At 33.3% G+C, this 20,182-nt stretch overlaps 1 protein-coding gene across 1 annotated transcript; it reads right to left on the bottom strand.

Annotated features, from left to right (window-relative positions):
* Positions 1-745: 745 nt before the first annotated feature.
* LOC103486011 (probable zinc metalloprotease EGY1, chloroplastic) lies at positions 746-6,776 on the bottom strand. The gene is made up of 10 exons (XM_008443802.3): positions 6,026-6,776; positions 4,787-5,251; positions 4,401-4,541; positions 3,150-3,251; positions 2,745-2,956; positions 2,081-2,131; positions 1,926-1,995; positions 1,377-1,445; positions 1,165-1,215; positions 746-1,047 (listed from the first exon to the last, which is right to left on the bottom strand). Exons 1-10 carry the CDS (start codon positions 6,386-6,388, stop codon positions 889-891), a joined length of 1,683 nt encoding a protein of 560 aa, XP_008442024.1. The 5' UTR covers positions 6,389-6,776; the 3' UTR covers positions 746-888.
* Positions 6,777-20,182: the final 13,406 nt, after the last annotated feature.

Here is a 20,182-nt window from a genome sequence, read left to right as displayed (position 1 = left end):
AAAGAATTTTAAAAAATTGTTTAACCAAATCTAAACGATTGTGTAACAAAAGAATCTTGAAAAAAATCACAGTCAAATCTAAACGATCGTGTACCAAATTTTAAAAAAATCATTTAGATTTAACTATCCAAATCTAAACGATCGTGTAACCAAATTTAAACGATAGAATTGAAATGACCAAATCTAAACGATCGTATACCAAACAATAATCTATACTAAATAATAATCAAATCTAAACGATCATATATCAAATATATCATGCACACATCGTTGACGAGACATTTTATGTATTTTTCATTGTAGGCTTATGAACTTTTTTCATTTTGTACAAATATTTTACCGCTTTGTTATATTTTCTAAAAGACCTCTTTATATGTCATGTTTTTTATCATACCAAAACTACCAATACATGATACATTATAATCATTTTGATACACGTTCCGTTTCACGAGTTAACAATCTTAAGATAGACCAATGCAACACATGTGTTTCTTTTACTAAATCAATGTTCATTCTTCATCATCCTAATCTCACTGCAATAGGGCTATCTAATTAACACCATGCTTCCAATCTGACCAAACTAGACTTTGAAATCCAATTTCTAGACACTTGCAACAAATATCATAGAGATCAAAGATCCTCGAATGATTCGCAGTTTAGTCAATCAAGACGTTCTTAGAATCCAAAGTTAATGATGCTGGATGGGCGTTGGACATGAATTGTTGAACGAGCCAAGGCCAAAGGATAACCAACAAATATGTATATGTATTGAGTAGAAGAAAATGGAAAGATGACTATATGCATGCCAAATATTGGTAAGATTGGCAGTAAATACACTAATCTACCTCATTTCTACTAAAATTTTGAATTTAACCTTTGAATTTGGTGTCAAAAAGTTGTTACAAGACCTATTCCAAGCTCTTCTGCAAGCTCGTCCCAAACTGGAAGGAGCGTTAACACAACAAGAAACACGGCCAATGTGACGGCGGTTTTTCTCCATGTTCCAACTTCTGTAACGTCATTCAAACATGGCTTTTCAGGACTCCTCTGGAAAAGGAAAAAACAAACAAATTATGGTGTATCAGTAAATTAGGGGAATATTCTGAGCCTCCAAAAGCTTTGGTTTACAATGTTATTGTGCCTTCTATGATGATTATTACATACCTGGCATATCAGAACATATAATCCCCAGGGAAGCGATAACGGTCCACCAAGCTTAAAAGAGAAGCAGGGAAAGAGAAAGAGTTAAATAAAATCCACAGAATTTAAATGGTTATGTTTTGTTTAGACAAAATGTCTAATAATCGTAGTATTGGCTGAAAAGGGAAAGTTAATAGTTCAAATTTTGTGAAGAGAAAATCAGTAGATCAACATACCACACCTAACCCGAGCAGTGTGTAAGTCGCCAAACCAAACCCGACTAAGGCACCTTTTCCAAAAGCACCCTGCAAAAGCAAGAATAATGAGGCAAAAAGATTTCGAACAGTCTGGTGGTGCAAAAACTAATACGCCCATGCTTTTCAGAGAGCTTGAGTAACATCTTCTCCAGAAGAATGTCAGTTAATCCATACTCCTCTCTCTCTCTCAAGCCTTTATCTTTCTTGCAAGCCTTATTGGGATGGAGAAAAATCTTGAGTATGGCATGGTGCGTTAGATAAACCTCAAAAGAATCTTGGCTAAATTATAAGACATACCCCTGACTTTTGCCCTTCTGTTTCAAAAGTGCCCCTATTCTTTTAAAAGTTGCCATATTACCCTTGATCTTTCACAAATGTTTGGAAACTAAATCTTGGGACCAATAAAGGTGTAGTGGTGACTTAAAACAGTGTGGCAACCAAATTGCCATTCTAAAGGACTTTTAAGGATTCTTACACAAGGGTGATTACCAAGAATCTTTTTCCAATTTGAAGCAAAAGTATTATTACCTGAATCGCTCTTCCACCATCAAGGCAGCCAACTGGAAGCATGTTAAAGGCTGTTGTAGTCAAACCACACCTGAAAAATAAAGAGAACCAGAATAAAAATGAAGAATGAATGGATGATGATGTAGAGAACAAGATATCCCAGAAACATGGATTACCAGCCAGCAATAACTAGAGGATGAATTGCAACAGTTGAGGCATGCATAGCTCTGGACATTCAAAATATAAATATAATCAGCCAAAATTAGTAGAATTACATAACGGAGAGAAATATTTACAAACATCTCCATGACAAAGCTACATATGATTTCTGTGATAAGACTATCAATTAATTACTTCTTTGCATTGTGAATATTAAGAATATTATAGCTGGGTCAAACTATAAGCTGAGCCACTTAAGCCTAATTAATCATGACATCTATTTATTCTCAACTTGTCAAAAACTTCAAATTCTGTCCCTTAACTTTCGATTATGCTGAAACCCTTTACTATTAACATCATTAACACAAAGCTGAGTTGATAGTCCCATTGAATTATTTCACCTAAGCTGGCATGATATGACAGATGAAAGAGCGTTTAATGTCAAATTTTGTTCATGCAAACAAATTCTGTTAATGGAGATTTGCGGTAGACCTAATGGGAACTTTTAAATATAATGTTAAGCACTAAATAAAAAGAATGTTCAAATTTTGATGCCTAAAAGAAAATTATGACGTAACTTTATAGTTTCATATAATAGTATAGGCAAACTCGTGTTCTAATCAAGTTTAATAAATTAGTTATTCATGATAAACAAGTTATAGAGACAAATAAGTAACATACGCATAACCAAGAGTGGCTCTACTGATGAGTCCAAGGAGCAAAGAACCTTGAAACAGCATGCTAGGGACTTGAACCAAGTCTCCAGATGCATCTGGATTTGACGAGAGCAGGAGGCCAACAGCAAACATGGAAAATGACAATGCTGCACCAGCAAAAGGGCCTGCAAGTGAAATGTCAACTTGGGTACTCCGATCAGGAAGAATCGACTTGAACTGTCACAATAAAAGGAACATAATAAGCATGGCTACTGTATAGTGCATACTATACAGCATTATAATCTTTAACCACTGTAGCAAATGGTAGAAAGAAAATGTCTTGGAAACCACAAATACAAATTAAGCATAACTATTAACTACCATCCATGTCTTGCTAGTTTTTACACACAAGGATAGCAAATATGTTTACCTGAGTGATTGCACCAAAGCTGCCAAGAGTTATGTTAGGAATGAAGTACGGAATGCTGAGTTTCACTTTCTTTGGAAAAGCAGCCAGAAAGTGCCCAACTTCCTGCAAATTAACGACTCCATTAGACATATATAATTACATGTGCAAGTGATCGAAACAAATATGGACAGAAACTCTACGGAAACCTAAGTCTTTAAAAATGACTAGATGGGAATGTAGCTTATCCCTCACCAGTCAATCCCACAGTTGATACTGTGCTAATTTTCAAGGGATGTCAACGGCCCTTTTGTTTCTAAGTTCACTACAAAGTATTTGTACATCAAACCCTCAAAGTCCCCTTTAATACTTGTCCTCCAACAGAATGACATCCTCCGATATCAATAATTAGACTGGACTATTCAATACTTTATTCAATACTCAAGAGAAAATCTATTGGCATAGGCAATACTTACATTATATCTTAGATTCAAATTTGAAGATTGATAGTTTTCAGATATTAAAATTGAAATAAAAGAATGTACCAGATGAAATCGAATAAGGAGCAGACATGACAACATTGAAAGGCTCAGAAGTTATTAAAAAATAAATAAACAATACAAAAGAAAAAATAAAGGAAAAGAAAACTCTCTCCAATGATAATCCAAAAAGGAGTATTTAACAAAAAGTATTTCTTTGCTCCCTTGGGTTGATTCGTGTCTAACATGATATCAAAGCATAAAGTCCTACCTTCAAACCCCTATAGTATCATTTTCTCTCCAATTAATAATTAAATATAGATATTCACTTGCTGGATCTTCCTACTGATTTTCAAGCTCAAAACTTCATTAGTGAGGGGAAGTGGTAAAGTATTAATAAAAAAAAATAGATTTACTGCACCATGACCTTAAGCTTTGGGGCTGATTGGTGAATTAACAATATACTCATTCATTTCCCCCTCAAAAACTACTTCAATTCTCACTTTTCACATTTTCCTAGAGTGGATGGTAAACAACCAGAGAGGAATGGCCTTGTCTGTGACTTTATGCATACTTGAACTAATAAAGTTGCTGAACAAGAGAAATTTAATAATGTAAAGTAAGAATTAAGATATTAAAAAGTGCAGTCTGAGAATTCAGGCTCTTATCTGACACTGAAGAGGTGAAGAGAAGGTTATCACAATATACTTTTAGTAAGTCAGAAGCAAAAGAAAGAAAAAAAACAATTTTGCATATGCTTCCATTGAGAAAAATGGAAACAAACAAGTTCACTCACATGAAATAACAAAACACCCAACACACCATATGCTAAAGGCAGAGCAGAATCTACAAATGGAAATAGCAGCTCCATATCTGGTGGTTCAACAGCATTGGGATCTGTGAAGTATTTCACTACCTCTGGAGGAAGACGATTGATCTGCCCAAGTCAATGAGATACAGTAAACAATTTACTTCAAAAGTGACAAATTAAGAATGATCGAAACCATTAAGGATATACATACACACAATTAAGTAGTGAACACACAAGAAGAAAAGTGATACACAAGCTTGCACTGCATTAAACACATGTTCAATGCATCCTTAGCCATCACTTGTGAAGTCATCAGATCAAGTTTATTTTTCACTCTATTGGATCCTGAAAGTACTATAATAAGTAGCTACCTGAGATGCAATTCCTAGTTCCACAGAGGAGCCAATGGTTAAAAGGAACAACAACAAAGCAATGACATATTGCCAAAGAGTTGTTGGACCGGGTTCCGAGACCTCTTTGCGCAACAAACCAAAACTGACACGTGGGCCACCTCGCGGATCTGGACCCTCTGAATTTGGTTCCTCCACCATAAAAAGGTTGTATTTGTCACCTGTGACTTCGACCAGATGACTTTGGAGTTTGGAGAATACTTCTTCCCTTTTACCTCTTAAATTCCCAAGGAAAAGAATGCCCTCCCCAAGATCTCCGAACGCTTCTTCTTTGGTTACCCAGAAGGTGGAGTACCCAAAAAGCTTGTCCTTTATAAGCTTTACATCAGAAGGATCAACCTTCTCTGGTCCAAGAAGTTCCATCAGTTTAAAAGAATCAACTTGAAAGTTGTTGTAAGCTGGTCCAATTGGAGACAAATTTGATGACTGAAACAGGAAATAAATTATAAGTTAACATATCAAACTTTCTTCTACCATAAAACATTTTAGATAAAGATAATTGGTAACAGTTAGAAATGCATCTTAAATTTCAAGGCCCTTTTAAGCTAGATCAAGCATATCCCACAATGGCATTCAGCTATAACAATTGGAGCTTTAATAAAGTTGCAGCATGAACTAGAGAGAACACTCATCACATAACTGATCCATAATGCCAATTCCAACTTCTGATTTCAGTTCATTGCGAAGCTATAAATTTTTGCAGAGGGATAAAATCTCACGGTGTAACTTTTAGTTTTTATATGTATAACATTTCAATTCCAAACATTTGAGGGGACGAATTATCATCATCATTTATTACGGAGTCAAACCCGGTATCTAGTGCTAATTTATTGGCTTTGGACAGCTCACCTCCACAAGGAATTGGATAGATTGGATAAAGTTCTTTAAAAAGAAGATGGAGATTCTTGGCCAGCATATAATAGAGCTTTCTCTTTTCATGTTTTCAATGACTATTTTTGTCTCTTGTTCAAAGAAGGGGACAAATTAGGAGGATAACTTTAAATCCTAATTTAACTACACGAGTTTCTAAATATGAGATGACTATAAGCAGGCAAGTAACTCTCAACCTTTCTCCTCTCCGTTCTACACTCATCATATTTAGATGTCATGACCACCAAATGAACTTAAAACACAGCCAACTTCCATTGAAAACGCACGAAAAATGAACAAAGTGAAAAGAAAAAAGCTCAACAATCGTACCCTTGAAGAAATCGATGGAGGGGTCATCTTTTCCGAATCAACCTCACTGCCACGCCTCTCTTCAACCTCTTCAGCCGATACCGTCACCGTCGCTGCATTGGACTCCTTGGGCAAATCATCCTCTCTGTCTCCTTCGTTATGACCTTCATTATCTGAACTAAAACACACAAACCTACCAAAATCTCCATTAGAAACCAAAAGCCTCTCCCTCTTCGACCTTTTTCCGCACAAAAAACACGAACTCCCCGACTTCCTAAACCCCAGGAACCCAAATCCCTCCCTCGTTGTACAGCTCCCAAAACTCGACCGAAAGTTGAAATTGGCGGCACCGAAAGTAAAACTACAACTCGTAAGAGTTCCCATTGAAGAAGAAACTGAGCAAACCTCCCAATAAAGAAGCTGCCTTGGGTGAATACGCGTTCCGCTTCTTGAATGCGTTTGGGTCAATGCAGCATTTGGAGAAACGAGTCGATAATTCGATAAACAACAAATAGTAGATAAGGCAAGCTTAACATGCGCGTAGAAACATGTAAAGCTGAGGCCGATGGTGCTTTAATGGCGGAAGGACTACAGATTGTAGATGAGGACGGCGATAGATAGTTTGTTGTTCCGATGCTGCCGAATTACAGTGGAGAGTGATATCAGAATATCCAATTGAGAAAAATCCATAATCAGAAATATCTTTTCTTTGCGGCAAAGAAAAAAGAGGGCGATAAAATTACGTGTAATTTGTACGGATGCCCAAAATGGAGGCCTAACCCACAATCCAAATTTTAATAAGTAACCGCTTTATGATTACGTAGTCCGCACCGAAATGTACCCAAATAACCTCCTCTGCACTTGAGGTCACTTCCCTACAAACTCTCTCTCATTTTTATTTTTCGTCTCTGGTTCTCCTTCTCATTCTTATTTTTCACTGTTTGTCATCGTCAAACATAATATCTAGGGGCACAGAGTATTAAACATAATATCTAGGGAATATGAAAATTGTTTTTTCGTTCTTCTTTTCTTGCAATACACATTTTATTTCAAAATTATTTTATTCAATCTCGTTAATTATGTAGTTCCTTAAATAAATTTAACGATAATCTTCATAATGTAATTTTCTCATTTATTAATTATGTAGTGCTCAACATAATTAATTGTAGACAATCGAAATTACATATTTAATAAACATCACAAAAATGACATAAATTAAGTGTGTTTCTAGTGCATACATTTCACAACATGTTAGCAGTTTAGAACAAATGACAAAATAATTACTAATTCTTCATTTTCATTATTTTCATTTTCATTATTTAATTACTAGTGTTTTTCGTTAATTTATGTTTTTTTTTCAAAAATGATTTTCAAAGCAAGTTATAAGTTTGTTAATTTTGTAAAAAAAATTTAAAATATTATATAAGTTTTTGTATGATTTTAACCACTACATACTGTCATTTTTTTCCATTTGTCATACTATCATTGATTCTTTATTTTTTTTAAGTATGATACAAATTTATTCTTTTTATAATAGAATTTTATTATTATTTTTCTCTTTTATCATGCCATCATTTTTATGATAACACAAATTGTCTTAAAAAAATGCATTATGATACATATCTTTTCTTCTTTAGATTTATTATACAAATTTGGTTATTCAAATTTTGTTTTACGCTAAATCTTTCATAAAATAGATTTTTAATGAAAAAAAAGTATAATCGCATTTTTCTAAAAATTATTCCTTTGATTCATTTAAAAATAAAAGCTCAAAAAAATTTTGATTCAATGAAAATACATGCATAATTTCATTTTACCCCAGCTAATTACCAATATTTATTTTTATTATATTTATTTATTTCTATAGCAAACATTGTCAAAAGTTGTTGATTGTCTTATTTGTTTTATTCTTTTTGAAAACTTGAAATAAATTGATAAAACTATGAATTACTATTTTTCTTAAGTTTAACACAATTGATATTTTGTATTATGTTTATGCATTAACCGTTTAACACAATTCTTTTAGATTTTTGCAAAGGAAATTTTTTCTAAGTTATTTTTCCAAGTTAATTTTTCCTAAGTAATTTTTTCTACGTTATTTTTGCAAATTTATTTTTCATAATTTATTTTTCCTAACAAGCCATATTACTAAGTTATTGTTGCAAAGTAGATTTTTTCTAACAAAATTCATTAGATGAATCTTTTTGTGGCGTAATTAAAATTTGTGAAATATATAATATCCCTTGGAGGAGTGAGGGATAGTGATAAAAGGAGAAATGAGGGAGTGAGAAATAGTGTGAGAGAAGAAAATGGAGGAGTAGGGAATAGTCGCAGAAGAGAAATAGAGGAATTAGTATAATAGTCGTAATCCTAATCCTCGGTTATAATAACCCTTGGGACAGACATAAAGTGGGCTAAATTAGCCCACTCCACTCCTTCGTAATCTGAGAGCCAAACAGCCCCTAAATTTCTCATCAATTCCTTTTTTTACTACTCATGAATAACTTCTTATTTCTCTTTCTCGTTCTAAGCATTTATTTGTCGTTTTTTATTCTTGTGCCTAAATACTCTTTCTCGCTTGTGAATAACTTCTCGTTTATCGCTCTATTTTTCATCATGCACAATTATAACTTTTTTCTTTGTTCAGATTTGTCTCTCTTTCTACCTTTTATGAAACGGAAACATATTAGAAAACGGAGAAGAAAAGAAGTACATGAGAGAACAAGAAACGAAGGATAAAAATGAAAGAACAATAAGATGGTGACACAAAAAATGAAAAGAAAATAAAAAGAAAGAATAGATAATAAATAACAAAACAAAGGGAAAAAAAAAATAAACGGCTGCAAAATGAAGAAGGAAAGAGGAATAATGATTAAAGTGTAATTTCATATAACTGTGACATCGGCAACAGGTAAAACCCCATATGTTTTTTTAACTTATGACTATTTTCCATTTGGGCCCTTTAAAAAGGGTCATCTATTTTCTATTACAAAAATGGAGTAGGAGAATTCAAACAGTTATTAGTAAAACTTCGTGGTTATTAGTACAATCAAATGAAGCTATTGTAAGGAGGCAACATTTTTAGGTTACAATTAATTTATTATGCTTTTCGTTAGGTAAATACAACCACCTAAAGAAATATCTGAAAAATTAATTGAATTAAGTTCATAAATCTTAAAATAATACTACAATTTATCATTTAAATTTTAAGGGAGCATTTTGAACAAGTAGTAGGTTATTATAGTCATCAGTTATTCGTTGGGTTATAAAAGTTTGTGTTTGGAGTGTATATTATTTTAGTTTAGGTTACAATAATACATGTTTGAGCTGCAAACTATTATAGTTTGAGATGAAAATAGTAAACAATAAAGAAGATGATGATTGAAAAATAGTAAAAATGAATTGTGAACTTTTAACTATAACATTAAGTGGCTATTATTGTGAAACCTAATCGCGATCTGGACTACACGTTAAGACTTCACGCAACAAGAACTGGCTACGCGGTAAGACAAGCGATGGAGACTAGTGAGTAAAAAATTGTAAAATAATTTATGCCTCGTGTTTTAGCTACGTGATGAGAAGAAGTTATCATTTGGACTAGAAGATGTTATGAGCTACCTTTACCATGAAGTAGTTGATGTCATCCTTGTGTAAGAAGGTTGTTAAGCTAATTTGACTTCGCCGCCCATTTGAATTCAGGATAAGATGTGACAAGCAACACATGGTGTTTTGACAATCATTTCAACATAGAAAGTCTCACAGGAGAGGCTTATAAATAATAGAAGTCAACCATTTTAATTTTAAGCTGCTTTTACTTGTGTTCACTCAAGAAAAGAATTTCAAAGATTTTCAGAGATTCACCACAAGCTTGTGTTCGACAAGAATTGACAAGAAAGTGTAAGGAGACTTTGGCTAAGAACTTAAGCAAGGAAGATTATGAGTAGTATCTCCTTAAAAATGTTTTAGAACTAAAAAGTATTTCCACCATGATTTGAACTTTTATATATAATCGCCTATTAAACCCTTATGTTCTTTGATTTCTCTTATGTTCTCTTCTTTGATTTCTCTTATGTTCTCAATTTCTTCAAATGCATTTGATTAATAAATAAATTGAGTTTGAAATAAACTAGAGTTATGTAATGATATCCTATGCGATGAGATGTCTCACACTTGTTGTGTGTTCTTGTGTAGGATGTCTTATCCTTGCTGTGTGATCTAGGATAAGATGCTCTATTCTTACTGTATGATCTGGAATAAGATGTCTCATACTTGTTGTATGATTTGGTATGGGATACCTATTTCTTGTTGTGTGACTTAGCATTGGAAGACGCGTGATGAGTGATGGAATTGATGATGAATTACTGTTGTGTTGAGATTACTCCACACAGTCATAACCAAGGAAAGAGTGTGGTAAACGCTTTGAGCTGAGAAAAGAGTACAAAGTGTAAACTTTAGTTTCATGATTATACACATTATATATAACAATAAGTGCCAAGATGCCAAGATCTTTGAACTGGATGATTTTAGAAATTAAATTTAATTAAAGAACAACACACCTCGATCCATGAATAATCTTCTTAAGGAATTGTATTTCTCTCACTTGACCTTCCTTTAAAACTTAATTTAGATTTTTTGATGGGAAGAATAAACTACTTAATGAGGGAGTGAAAGGACCAATCCCTAAGGTTCTATTTATAGACACCACCAATCGTGGTGTTTAATTAGGACATTATCTTTTAACCTAATGGGCCTAATAAAATAATAGGCCCGAAAGAGATAAATAGCATATAATGCAATTGGGCCACATTAATAATAATATTATATGTAAAATAAATCTAACATTCTTCCACTTTGCCCATTGACATTATTTACTATATACGTTCATAGATATAATGCGCAAAATTAAACTTTATAACATATTATGTCAAGTCAAAGTAACTACTAAAGAATCATGGCGGTTGTAATGATCCAAAATAAGGTAATTTTTAATTTTAATTATCTTAAGTTTAATTTTAACCATGTTGAAATTGTTTGTTTTTGTGGGAAGTAGGATTAATTAAATATTTTGGGAGAATATTTAGTTAGTTTAGAGATTTGGAATTTTTAGGTTATGAAAGATTTGCTTTAAGTGGATTATGATTGGTTGATTTTATATATTTGGTGAAGTTAAGAGAATTATGATTAATTATATATATGTGTATATATAATTAATTAAATAGTGAGAAGGTTAAGAATAATTATATTATTATTGGAGATAATATAATTATTTAAGATAAAGAAGATAAAAAGGAGATTGAATTGGTATTAAATGAAGAGAGAGAAGAAGTGAGTTTTTGTTTTGGAAAAAGAATAAAAAAAAAAAAGAAAAGAAAAATAATAATAACAATAATATATTATTATTTTTTTTCATTTAATAGAACCTCGAGGAGCATGTTCCTTTACTATTCATCATCTTCTTCCTTAGCACAAAAGAAATCCTACTTCACCTTCAAACCCTATCCTCCACCGCCTTGGTTCTTCGATCAACCTCCGTCTTTTAGTCTGTCGTCTGTCGATCTTGCTGTTAAAGCTGATCGCAAGTCAGCCGTTCATCACGTCACACATCTGAGCCGCACGAACAAGAGTCGTGGTCGTCGTTGCACGTCGTCAGTCACGTCTCTTCTTCGTCGTTCACAGTCAAACATTGTGGTCTATTCGCATCCGTCGCACCGGCCACCATTCACGACCATCGCTCAAGCCATTACCATTGGAAAGCCGCAAGCATCGAACTCCTCAGTACTAGCCGCGTCTTGCTAGTTAGAGTCGCGTCCTTGTACTCTAAACCGTGTAAGCCATTTACCCGAGCCGCTCAGCTTCCCTGTCTCCCAAGCTGCACGCGAGCCGCCACCCCCCCTTCGCGAGCCACCAAGCTGTTCTCTAGCCATCTAAGTCGTTTTCCCTTTAGCCAAGTCGCCTACTAATTTTTTTTGTTCTTTTCCCCCTTTTTTGGTAAGTTTTGGTGAGTTTTAAAGGGTTTTGGTTAATACCCATGAGATCATATTAATTATTGGACTCTAAATATTTAATTTTGGTTTAATTTGGTTAGAATTAACTGAAAGTTTTGAGCTGTGAAATTGTCCCAACCAAGGATAATTTGGATTCGACTTCAACTTTGGGTAAGTTGAATTAAATGGATTTTGGATCTTTACGCAACTGTTAAGTTATTGAATTTGGTATATTTGTACCTTACTATTTAGGATTTATTCTTGGAAAGCTTGACTGTTTCTGTTAGGAATAATTTGGTTAAGCTAATCTCCAAGTAAGAGATTTCTTTACTAAATCCTCGTACTGAAAATTAAGAGTTTGCATATGATTTTCCTATTATGCATTGATGTAGTTAAAATGCATAATGTATTGATGACGTATGTTGATGACTGATATTTATGACTGAGTTATGATGATGATGATAACTGATTATGTTAAAGTTGATGTATGAAACATTAATCCCATGATTAAGAATGCTATGATTAATATTCATGTCATGTTTATGATATGTTACTTGCTATAGATGGGCGTTCTGTTAACTTTTTCTATTAGAGTCGTACCCATATGGGTGTCTTTTGGGATCGCTACCCTTTTATGATTGTATGGTCCAACGGGATCACCAGTCTCATGAGATGTTATGTATATAAGTGGTTCGACGGGGTCACTTACAGCCTGATTGTCTTAAGTGTTCTTTTAGGTTCACTGAAGACCAGTTTATCCTAGGTGTTCTTTTGAGTTCACCAAAGACCAGATTTGTTCTAGGTGTTCCTTCGGGTTCACCAAAGACCAAAGATGTTCCTACGGGATCATTAGATTGCGTGTGTTCGGAAACGCGCCAGTTTAGAGGTACTTCTTTACAAGACTCTAATGGGAAGTTAACCGACATCTAGCGGGACTAGTAATAGGTCACTTACTGAGTATATGTTTATACCCACTCTTTCTATGTTTAATCTTTCAGGCAAAGGTAGAAGTAAGGATAGAGGAAAGTTGGTAAATGACAAGAAGTGACCGTGACGTGCCATAGGGAAACTTTTTACTTCTGCTTTTACTTTATAGTTATGATTTCAATTTTTTTTTTATTCTTTGGTTATTTTCTTTAAAATTATCTGGCTCAAGCTAGGATTTTATTTTAGATTTATCTTTACATTTATTTATTTATAATTTTAAATAAATATTTGAGGTTTTCATTGAAAATTAGTGTTGTTTTCTCATTTTGTTAAGAAGTTTTTAATTTATTTTAGTAGTAATAACCTCAACTTAGTATAAAAAGTTGGGTCATTACAGCGGTGATACATCATTGCATTAACGTACTCCTTTTCATGTATCATCGAAATAGTTCTTCTATTAACGTGATCTATAATAAAGATAATCAATAATGGTCCAACAATAAGTGTCTTTATCAAAGACAATATCCTGTTTGGTTTACATAATTCATTTGTGTATATACTAATCATAAGAACAAAACCATAAGATAAAATCAGAAATAATAAATAAATGAGCTTAAAGTTCCAAATAATATAATCTTGATTTCAATAATAATATCTACTAATGCCCACACGTTTAACATGATCATTGATTGTCTATGGTAGAAATCCTTTAATTAGTAGATATGCAATCATAAGTTTAATGCTAATGTGTTTGATTGACACTCTTTGTTTCTGAACTTTTCTTTTTTGTCAACCAAATATTTTAATTTCATACGTTTAGCACCTTTAAAATACCTGTAGTTTTTCTTTCAGAAGAAAACTCCTGCAAATTATCACAATAAATTATAAGTGGCTTGGCAATACTGTCGACAATTCCAAGTCCTGAGATAAAGTTCTGCAACCATAAAACATGAATTATAGCCTCAAAGCATGCTACAAATTCAACCTTCATAATGGATGCATCAGCAATACACTGCTTCACACTTTTTCATGAAATTGCTCCTTTAGCTAATAGGAACATATATCCAAAAGTGGATTTTCGTGTATCCACACATCTAACAAAATCTGAATCTAAATATCCAATTACCTCAAGATGATTAGATCTCTTGTAAGTAAGCGTATAGAACAAGGATTATAACTAAACTTACTCCCACTGATTCTTATGTATATACATCGGTCAACGATGTTTTCTTTAAAACCAAATGGTATCATTGCACTTAAGATACCATTGTTTAGAAGCTTGTTTAAATCCATATATATTGACCTCTTTAATTTACACACCATATGTTCCTTTCCTTCAACCATAAAACCTTCTGGTTGATCTATGAACATTTCTTCATCTAAATTCCCATTTAGAAAGGTATTTTTCACATTAATTTGATGAAGCTCTAAATTATAATGAGCTACTAAAGTCATGATAATTCTTAATGAGTCCCTTTTGGAGACAGGAGAACAGGTCTCCTTATAGTCAATGTCATATTTCTGAATATAACCTTTGGCAACAAGTCTAGCCTTATGTCATTCGATATTGCCATTTGAGTCAAGTTTGGTCTTAAAGACCGATCTACAAGTTTGGTCTTGTGGATTTTTAACAGAGTCAACAACTACAAGGAAAAACAACTTGAGAAGAAGTTATAAATGAAGGAATTTCCACCATAACTTCTTGAATTTTCACTTTACGTGGTTCCAAACTCCCACTAATTACGTCATTCTCAATGAACCTTACATTTCCAGTTTCAACTATTCACATACTATGGTTAGGACAATAAAATTTAGACCCTTTAGATTTTTTTGGATAACCATGTTGAAACCACTGGTTGTTCTTGAATTCAGTTTCCTTTCATGCGGATTATAGATTCTTACTTTCGCTTAACAACCCTAAACATGCAGGTGCCTTAAACTAGGTTTCCTTATTATCCACAATTCAAAAGATATCTTTATAACTGACTTACTAGGAACCTCATTTAATAAATATTGAGCAGTTTTTAATGCATACATCCACAATGACACATGTAAAGACAAATTAATTAACATGTTTCTAACCACATTCGTTAATGTATGATATTACATTCTTTTGTAACACCATTTTGTTGTGGTGTTTCTGATTTTGTGTATTGAGCACATATACCATGACTTTCCAAGAATTTAGAAAATGAGTCAAAACAATGTGCTTTCTCATCATATTTTCTATAAATTTATAAAATCCTTGATATTTTCAATATTGTAATTGCGGACTTGATATTATTTACTAAAATTATTTGCATAAACATTAGACTCAGTCTATTTAATCTTTCCCAAGCTTTATGGAAAGATCTATCCTCATCACTACTAGCAATTGAAGTAAGTGCAGCAGGTTTCTCACTTAAGAGTGTCAAATAAGCAAGATCCAAAACTCAAGGATGGAATCGGATTTGTTTGCACCAATCAGAGAAATTGGGTCCATTAAACTTGATTATAGATGTAGCATGCGAATGAATAGAAACAGGAGCAGATGATGCAATTACAAAATAGATATGTTTATACATTATTGTTTTGAGAAATAAACATAAAGATACAATACATATTCAGATAATATTAAATAATCATTAACTTATACATTGAAGTTCTTCTTTGAAGGCACAACAATGTACAATATTTATACTTAAGTGATGCTAGATTTAGTTTCATATAATTGGTAATTTAAATGCCCAAATTAAATAAATTAACTATCTTTGGATATACTAATAATATCTAACCAAACACCTCAATTAACCACAATAAAATTCAAAATATAAAACTATTAATTACCTTTGAAAAAATTAATTGTAACGACCCAACTCTTTATGCGAAGCTAATATCATTACTACTTAAAGAAAAATAAAACTATCTTTTACTAAAACCTCAAATATGCATTAAAATCATAAATAAATAAGTAATGTATAAATAAATCTAAAATAATCTCCTAATTCGAGCCCTATCTACTTTTAAAGAAAATAGTCAAATACTACAAATATACTGAAAAACATAACTGTAAAGTAAAAGCGGAAGCAAAAAGTTTCCCTTTGACACGTTGCCCCGTCACTTCTTGTCATTCGTCTGCTTTCCTCTACCCTTACCTTTACCTCTACCTGAAAGATTAAACATAAAAAGAGTGAGTATAAACATATACTCAGTAAGGACCTACTACTAGTCCCGCTAGGTGTCTGTTAACTTCCCATTAAAGTCTTGTAAAGAAGTACCACTAAACTGACGCGTTCCCGAACACGCATAATCTAAGGATCCCGTAGGAACATCTCTGATCTTCAGTGAATCCAAAGAAACATCTAGGACAAAACTGGTCTTCGACGATCTCGAAATAACACCTAGGACAAACTGGTCTTCAATGAACCCGAAGAAACACTTAGGACAATTGGGTTATAAGTGATTCCGTCGAACCACTCATAAACATAACATTTCATGAGACTGGTGATCTCGTCGGACCACACAGTCATAAAAAGGTGGTGATCCCTAGGGACACCTACATGGGTACGACTCTAATAGACAAAGTTAACAGAACATCTTATAGCATGTAGCACATCATAAACATGGCATCAGTATTAATCATAATGTTCTAAATCAAGATATTAATATTTTATGCATTAACATTAATGTCATCAGTCATCATCATCAAAATAACTCAGTTATAACTATCAGTTATCATCATACGTCATCAATACATTATGCATTTTAGTTACATCAATGTATAATAGGGAAATCACATGCAAACTCTTACTTTAGTCGAGGGTTTAGTAGGAGAATCTATTACTTGGAGATTAACTTAACCAAAAATAATCTTAATAGCAATAGGCAAGCTTTCCAAGAATAAGTCCTAAACAGTAAGGGAAAATACTAAGTTCAATAACTTAATCAACAGTTCCTTAAAGACCCAAAAATCCTATTAATTCAACTTACTAAAAGTGAGGTTGAATTCCAATTCAACCTTGATTGGGGAAAAATCAAAGTTCTCAGTTCTTCCAATTAGAGCTAACCGAGCCTTCATGAAAATAACCCACTTTAATCTAAAATTAAATTATTTAGGGTCCAAAATTAATATTTGTTGAGGATTGACCAAAACCTATTGAAACTTACCAAAATAGGTGAAAAATGACCCAAAAATAGGCTTGTGGCTTGCCTAAAAGGGATCGGCTCGGCTGGAGGTAGAAAATGGCTCAGTTAGGACGACGACTCGTGTGTGACTCGGACTTGGAGAATGGCTCGCGTACGCATGCAACTCGAAGGGAGGATCAACTCGATGCTTTGACTCAACAACGACTTTAAAGAAGTAGCGACTCGAGTAGCTTGATGAAGACTCAAACGGCGGCCAACGACTTGACTTATGATCAACGGTGGGATGCGACGACCGACAAAGAATCGGCTCAGGTTGTTGACGGTGACGGACGAAGAGCGCGTCTGACGTTGTGCAATGGATGAGGGGGACTTGACACGACAAACTTAAATCTCCATTTGGGACACACGACACCAGTGAAGATCTCAATTTTGCGGCGGTCTTGACGAAAAACACTCTGAGCGACGCTGGCGGTGATAGTCGGAGCAAGTGCAACAGCTAGGGTTAGGGTTTGTAAAGAAGAAGAATGAATAGTAATGCACGTAAATCGAGACCTATTTAAGAAAAATAATAATAAAAAAATTATTATCATTATTATTTTCTTTTTCCTTATTCTTTTCCCAAAAAATCTCATACCTTCTCTCTCTTCATTTAAAACAATCAAATCCCCTTTTTAAACTCAAATATCCTCTCTTCTTATTAACTCTTCCTATCAAATCTTTTTTTTTTTCTTCTTTTCTCCCGAAATAATATATCTTTTCTTAAATAATTATATTGTGCCTAATAATATAATTATTCTTAACCTTCTCACAATTTAATTAATTATATACACACATATAATTAATCATAATTCCCTCAACTTCTCCAAATATAACTCAACCAATCATATTCGACTTAAATCAAATATTTCATAATACCAAAAATTCCAAACCTCTAAACTAACTAAATATTTTCCCAAAATATTTAATTAATCCTACTTCCCACAAAATCAAACAATTTCAACAATTAACTCAAATAACACCCAAAATAAATCCAACATGGTTAAAAGCAAACTTAAGATAATTAAAATTAAAAATTACCTTATTTTGGGGCATTACATTAAGGGTGTGTTTGGGGAAGGGAAAGAGTTATGGGGGAAAAGGATTATGATAATCCTAGGATTATGATAATCCTAGTGTTATGATAATATGTGTTTGGGGGAAGAGTTATTATTGGTAGTGTTATTATAATATGTGTTTGGGGAAAGAAATATGAAATGTAGTGTTATAATACTATGTGCTTGGGAAAATGATTATTATAGTAGTGTTATAATAATATGTGTTTGGGGAAAGGATTATTATTGTAGTATTATTATAATATGTGTTTGAGAAAAGAATTATTATTGTAGTATTATTATAATATGTGTATGGGGGAAGGATTATTATTATAGTATTATTATAAAACTTGTTTGGGGCAAAGATTACGTTAATTAGATTTATGTTATTTTTTGAAATAAGGAATGTTAATATAAGAATAAAAAATATATAATTTAATTTTTTTTATTCATGATCAATATTCAATTATGTAATTAGAATAACGTAAACATAATTCTATATATAGGTTTTGAAATATTTTTTTACGTACCCTGTGAGTAACTAAATATTTGTTTTATAAAATAATTATATTGAGTCCCATTTAATAATTTTGTTTCTTCTCTTATGTTATGTTGTGCAAAATTAATTCGTAAATTCATTAGCGCATTTAAACCAAATTATTTCCACGTATACGCAACTTATAAATATTGTAAAAAAGAACTTCAATGAAAACACTACATTGATATGATAATACAACAATTGATACCATTACATTGGAAAGCGAAATGAAAATACAAACCAATTAGCTTCAACAGAATTTCAAGTTCGTTATATAATAAGACATAACAAGTTAGAAGAAGAACATATAGTCGAAGTAAGAAAAGTTTCATTAATACAAATACAACAAACAAACTAGTCATTGGTTTTCTTGAAGAATGATGCTGCAGTACGGGTACTTATCGAGAACTTCAAGGAAAGCTTTCATGTCATCGACGTTACGCATAAGTATACGCATTAAGCGACACCTATCCATCAATGTCAGCTCAGGGATGACCTCCAACTGTCGAAAAACTTCTTGACGTGTTTGGCTTGCGTCTTGACGTTGTAGGACAGGTCATTCAGCAATGCGATTCAATTGTTCATTTCCGTACTCAATGGCAGTACGAACTATGTCCCCACTATCTGTGGCATGTCGTGCACGTTTTCGCTTAGACCCGCTTGAAACATTCCTACGTTCACTGACCCGAGCGATTCTTATTCCCATCAAATCATCAGGCGACATGTTCAATCCCTGACTGTACATTGGCAGGAAGTCTGTATCTGGCACAGCGTCAGCGGCAAATGCGTCATACCCAGCAGGATCGTTTGATCCAATGTCCGCAAAACTCTCGGCCCGACCTCCTGTTGCACGATCTTTGCCAAACACGTACGACAATTCGTCATAGTGGACAAACAACTTATTAAGGAGGCCTTTTACTGCTGGATGACTCTGTATAAGTGCAATAATAAATTGTTAGTCCATTTATTGAAATATAGTACAGTAAGTGTTCAAATGACTAGTAACACACCTTGACCCATCAAAGACTTCTTTCTCTGCGACGATGCATTTTTTTCATCATTCCACCCAAAACCACTACACATTGGGCCACGCATCTCCGCAAGTGCATGGAACATTCTCTTCATCAATTTGATTCGGCTATTGTTGGTTGAAGCATGGATATTACAACCTGGGATCTTGAAGGCCATCATTCTCGCCAACTGATTTAAGTACCCGGGGAGAAAGGTCCCGTTGTCGGACCTCCACCCACTAGCATTAACCAACTCCACGAGGCACTCCACGAGGTCTGCCTCTTCCTCTTTAGTCCAACTGTGTTTAGGTAGTCTCGATGAACTTGTCGTGCTAGAAGTCAAACGCAAACATATTAGTTTCATTAATTTCTCTATGATTAGATAACATACATACGATTAGTTTCATAGTACAATCAACTCCTACTGAAAAACAGTTTGGCAGTAATTTACTTGCGTAACCAATACATTCAAAATAATCATATTCCAAAAACTATGACAAAAT

The sequence above is a fragment of the Cucumis melo genome, chromosome 8 (assembly GCF_025177605.1).
Source record: "Cucumis melo cultivar AY chromosome 8, USDA_Cmelo_AY_1.0, whole genome shotgun sequence".
NCBI classification, from domain to species: Eukaryota; Viridiplantae; Streptophyta; class Magnoliopsida; order Cucurbitales; family Cucurbitaceae; genus Cucumis; species Cucumis melo.
Note: the sequence above shows the minus strand (reverse complement) of the source record. Positions and strands in the feature narration are given on the sequence as shown.

Coding starts and splice junctions, on each gene's coding strand:
- LOC103486011 (XM_008443802.3), bottom strand. CDS start 6,388: ATGGGAACTCTTACGAGTTGTAGTTTTACTTTCGGTGCCGCCAATTTC. Junction 2,957..3,149: donor GCTTTGGTGCAATCACTCAG/GTAAACATATTT, acceptor TTATTGTGACAG/TTCAAGTCGATTCTTCCTGA. Junction 2,132..2,744: donor AGAGCCACTCTTGGTTATGC/GTATGTTACTTA, acceptor TTGAATGTCCAG/AGCTATGCATGCCTCAACTG.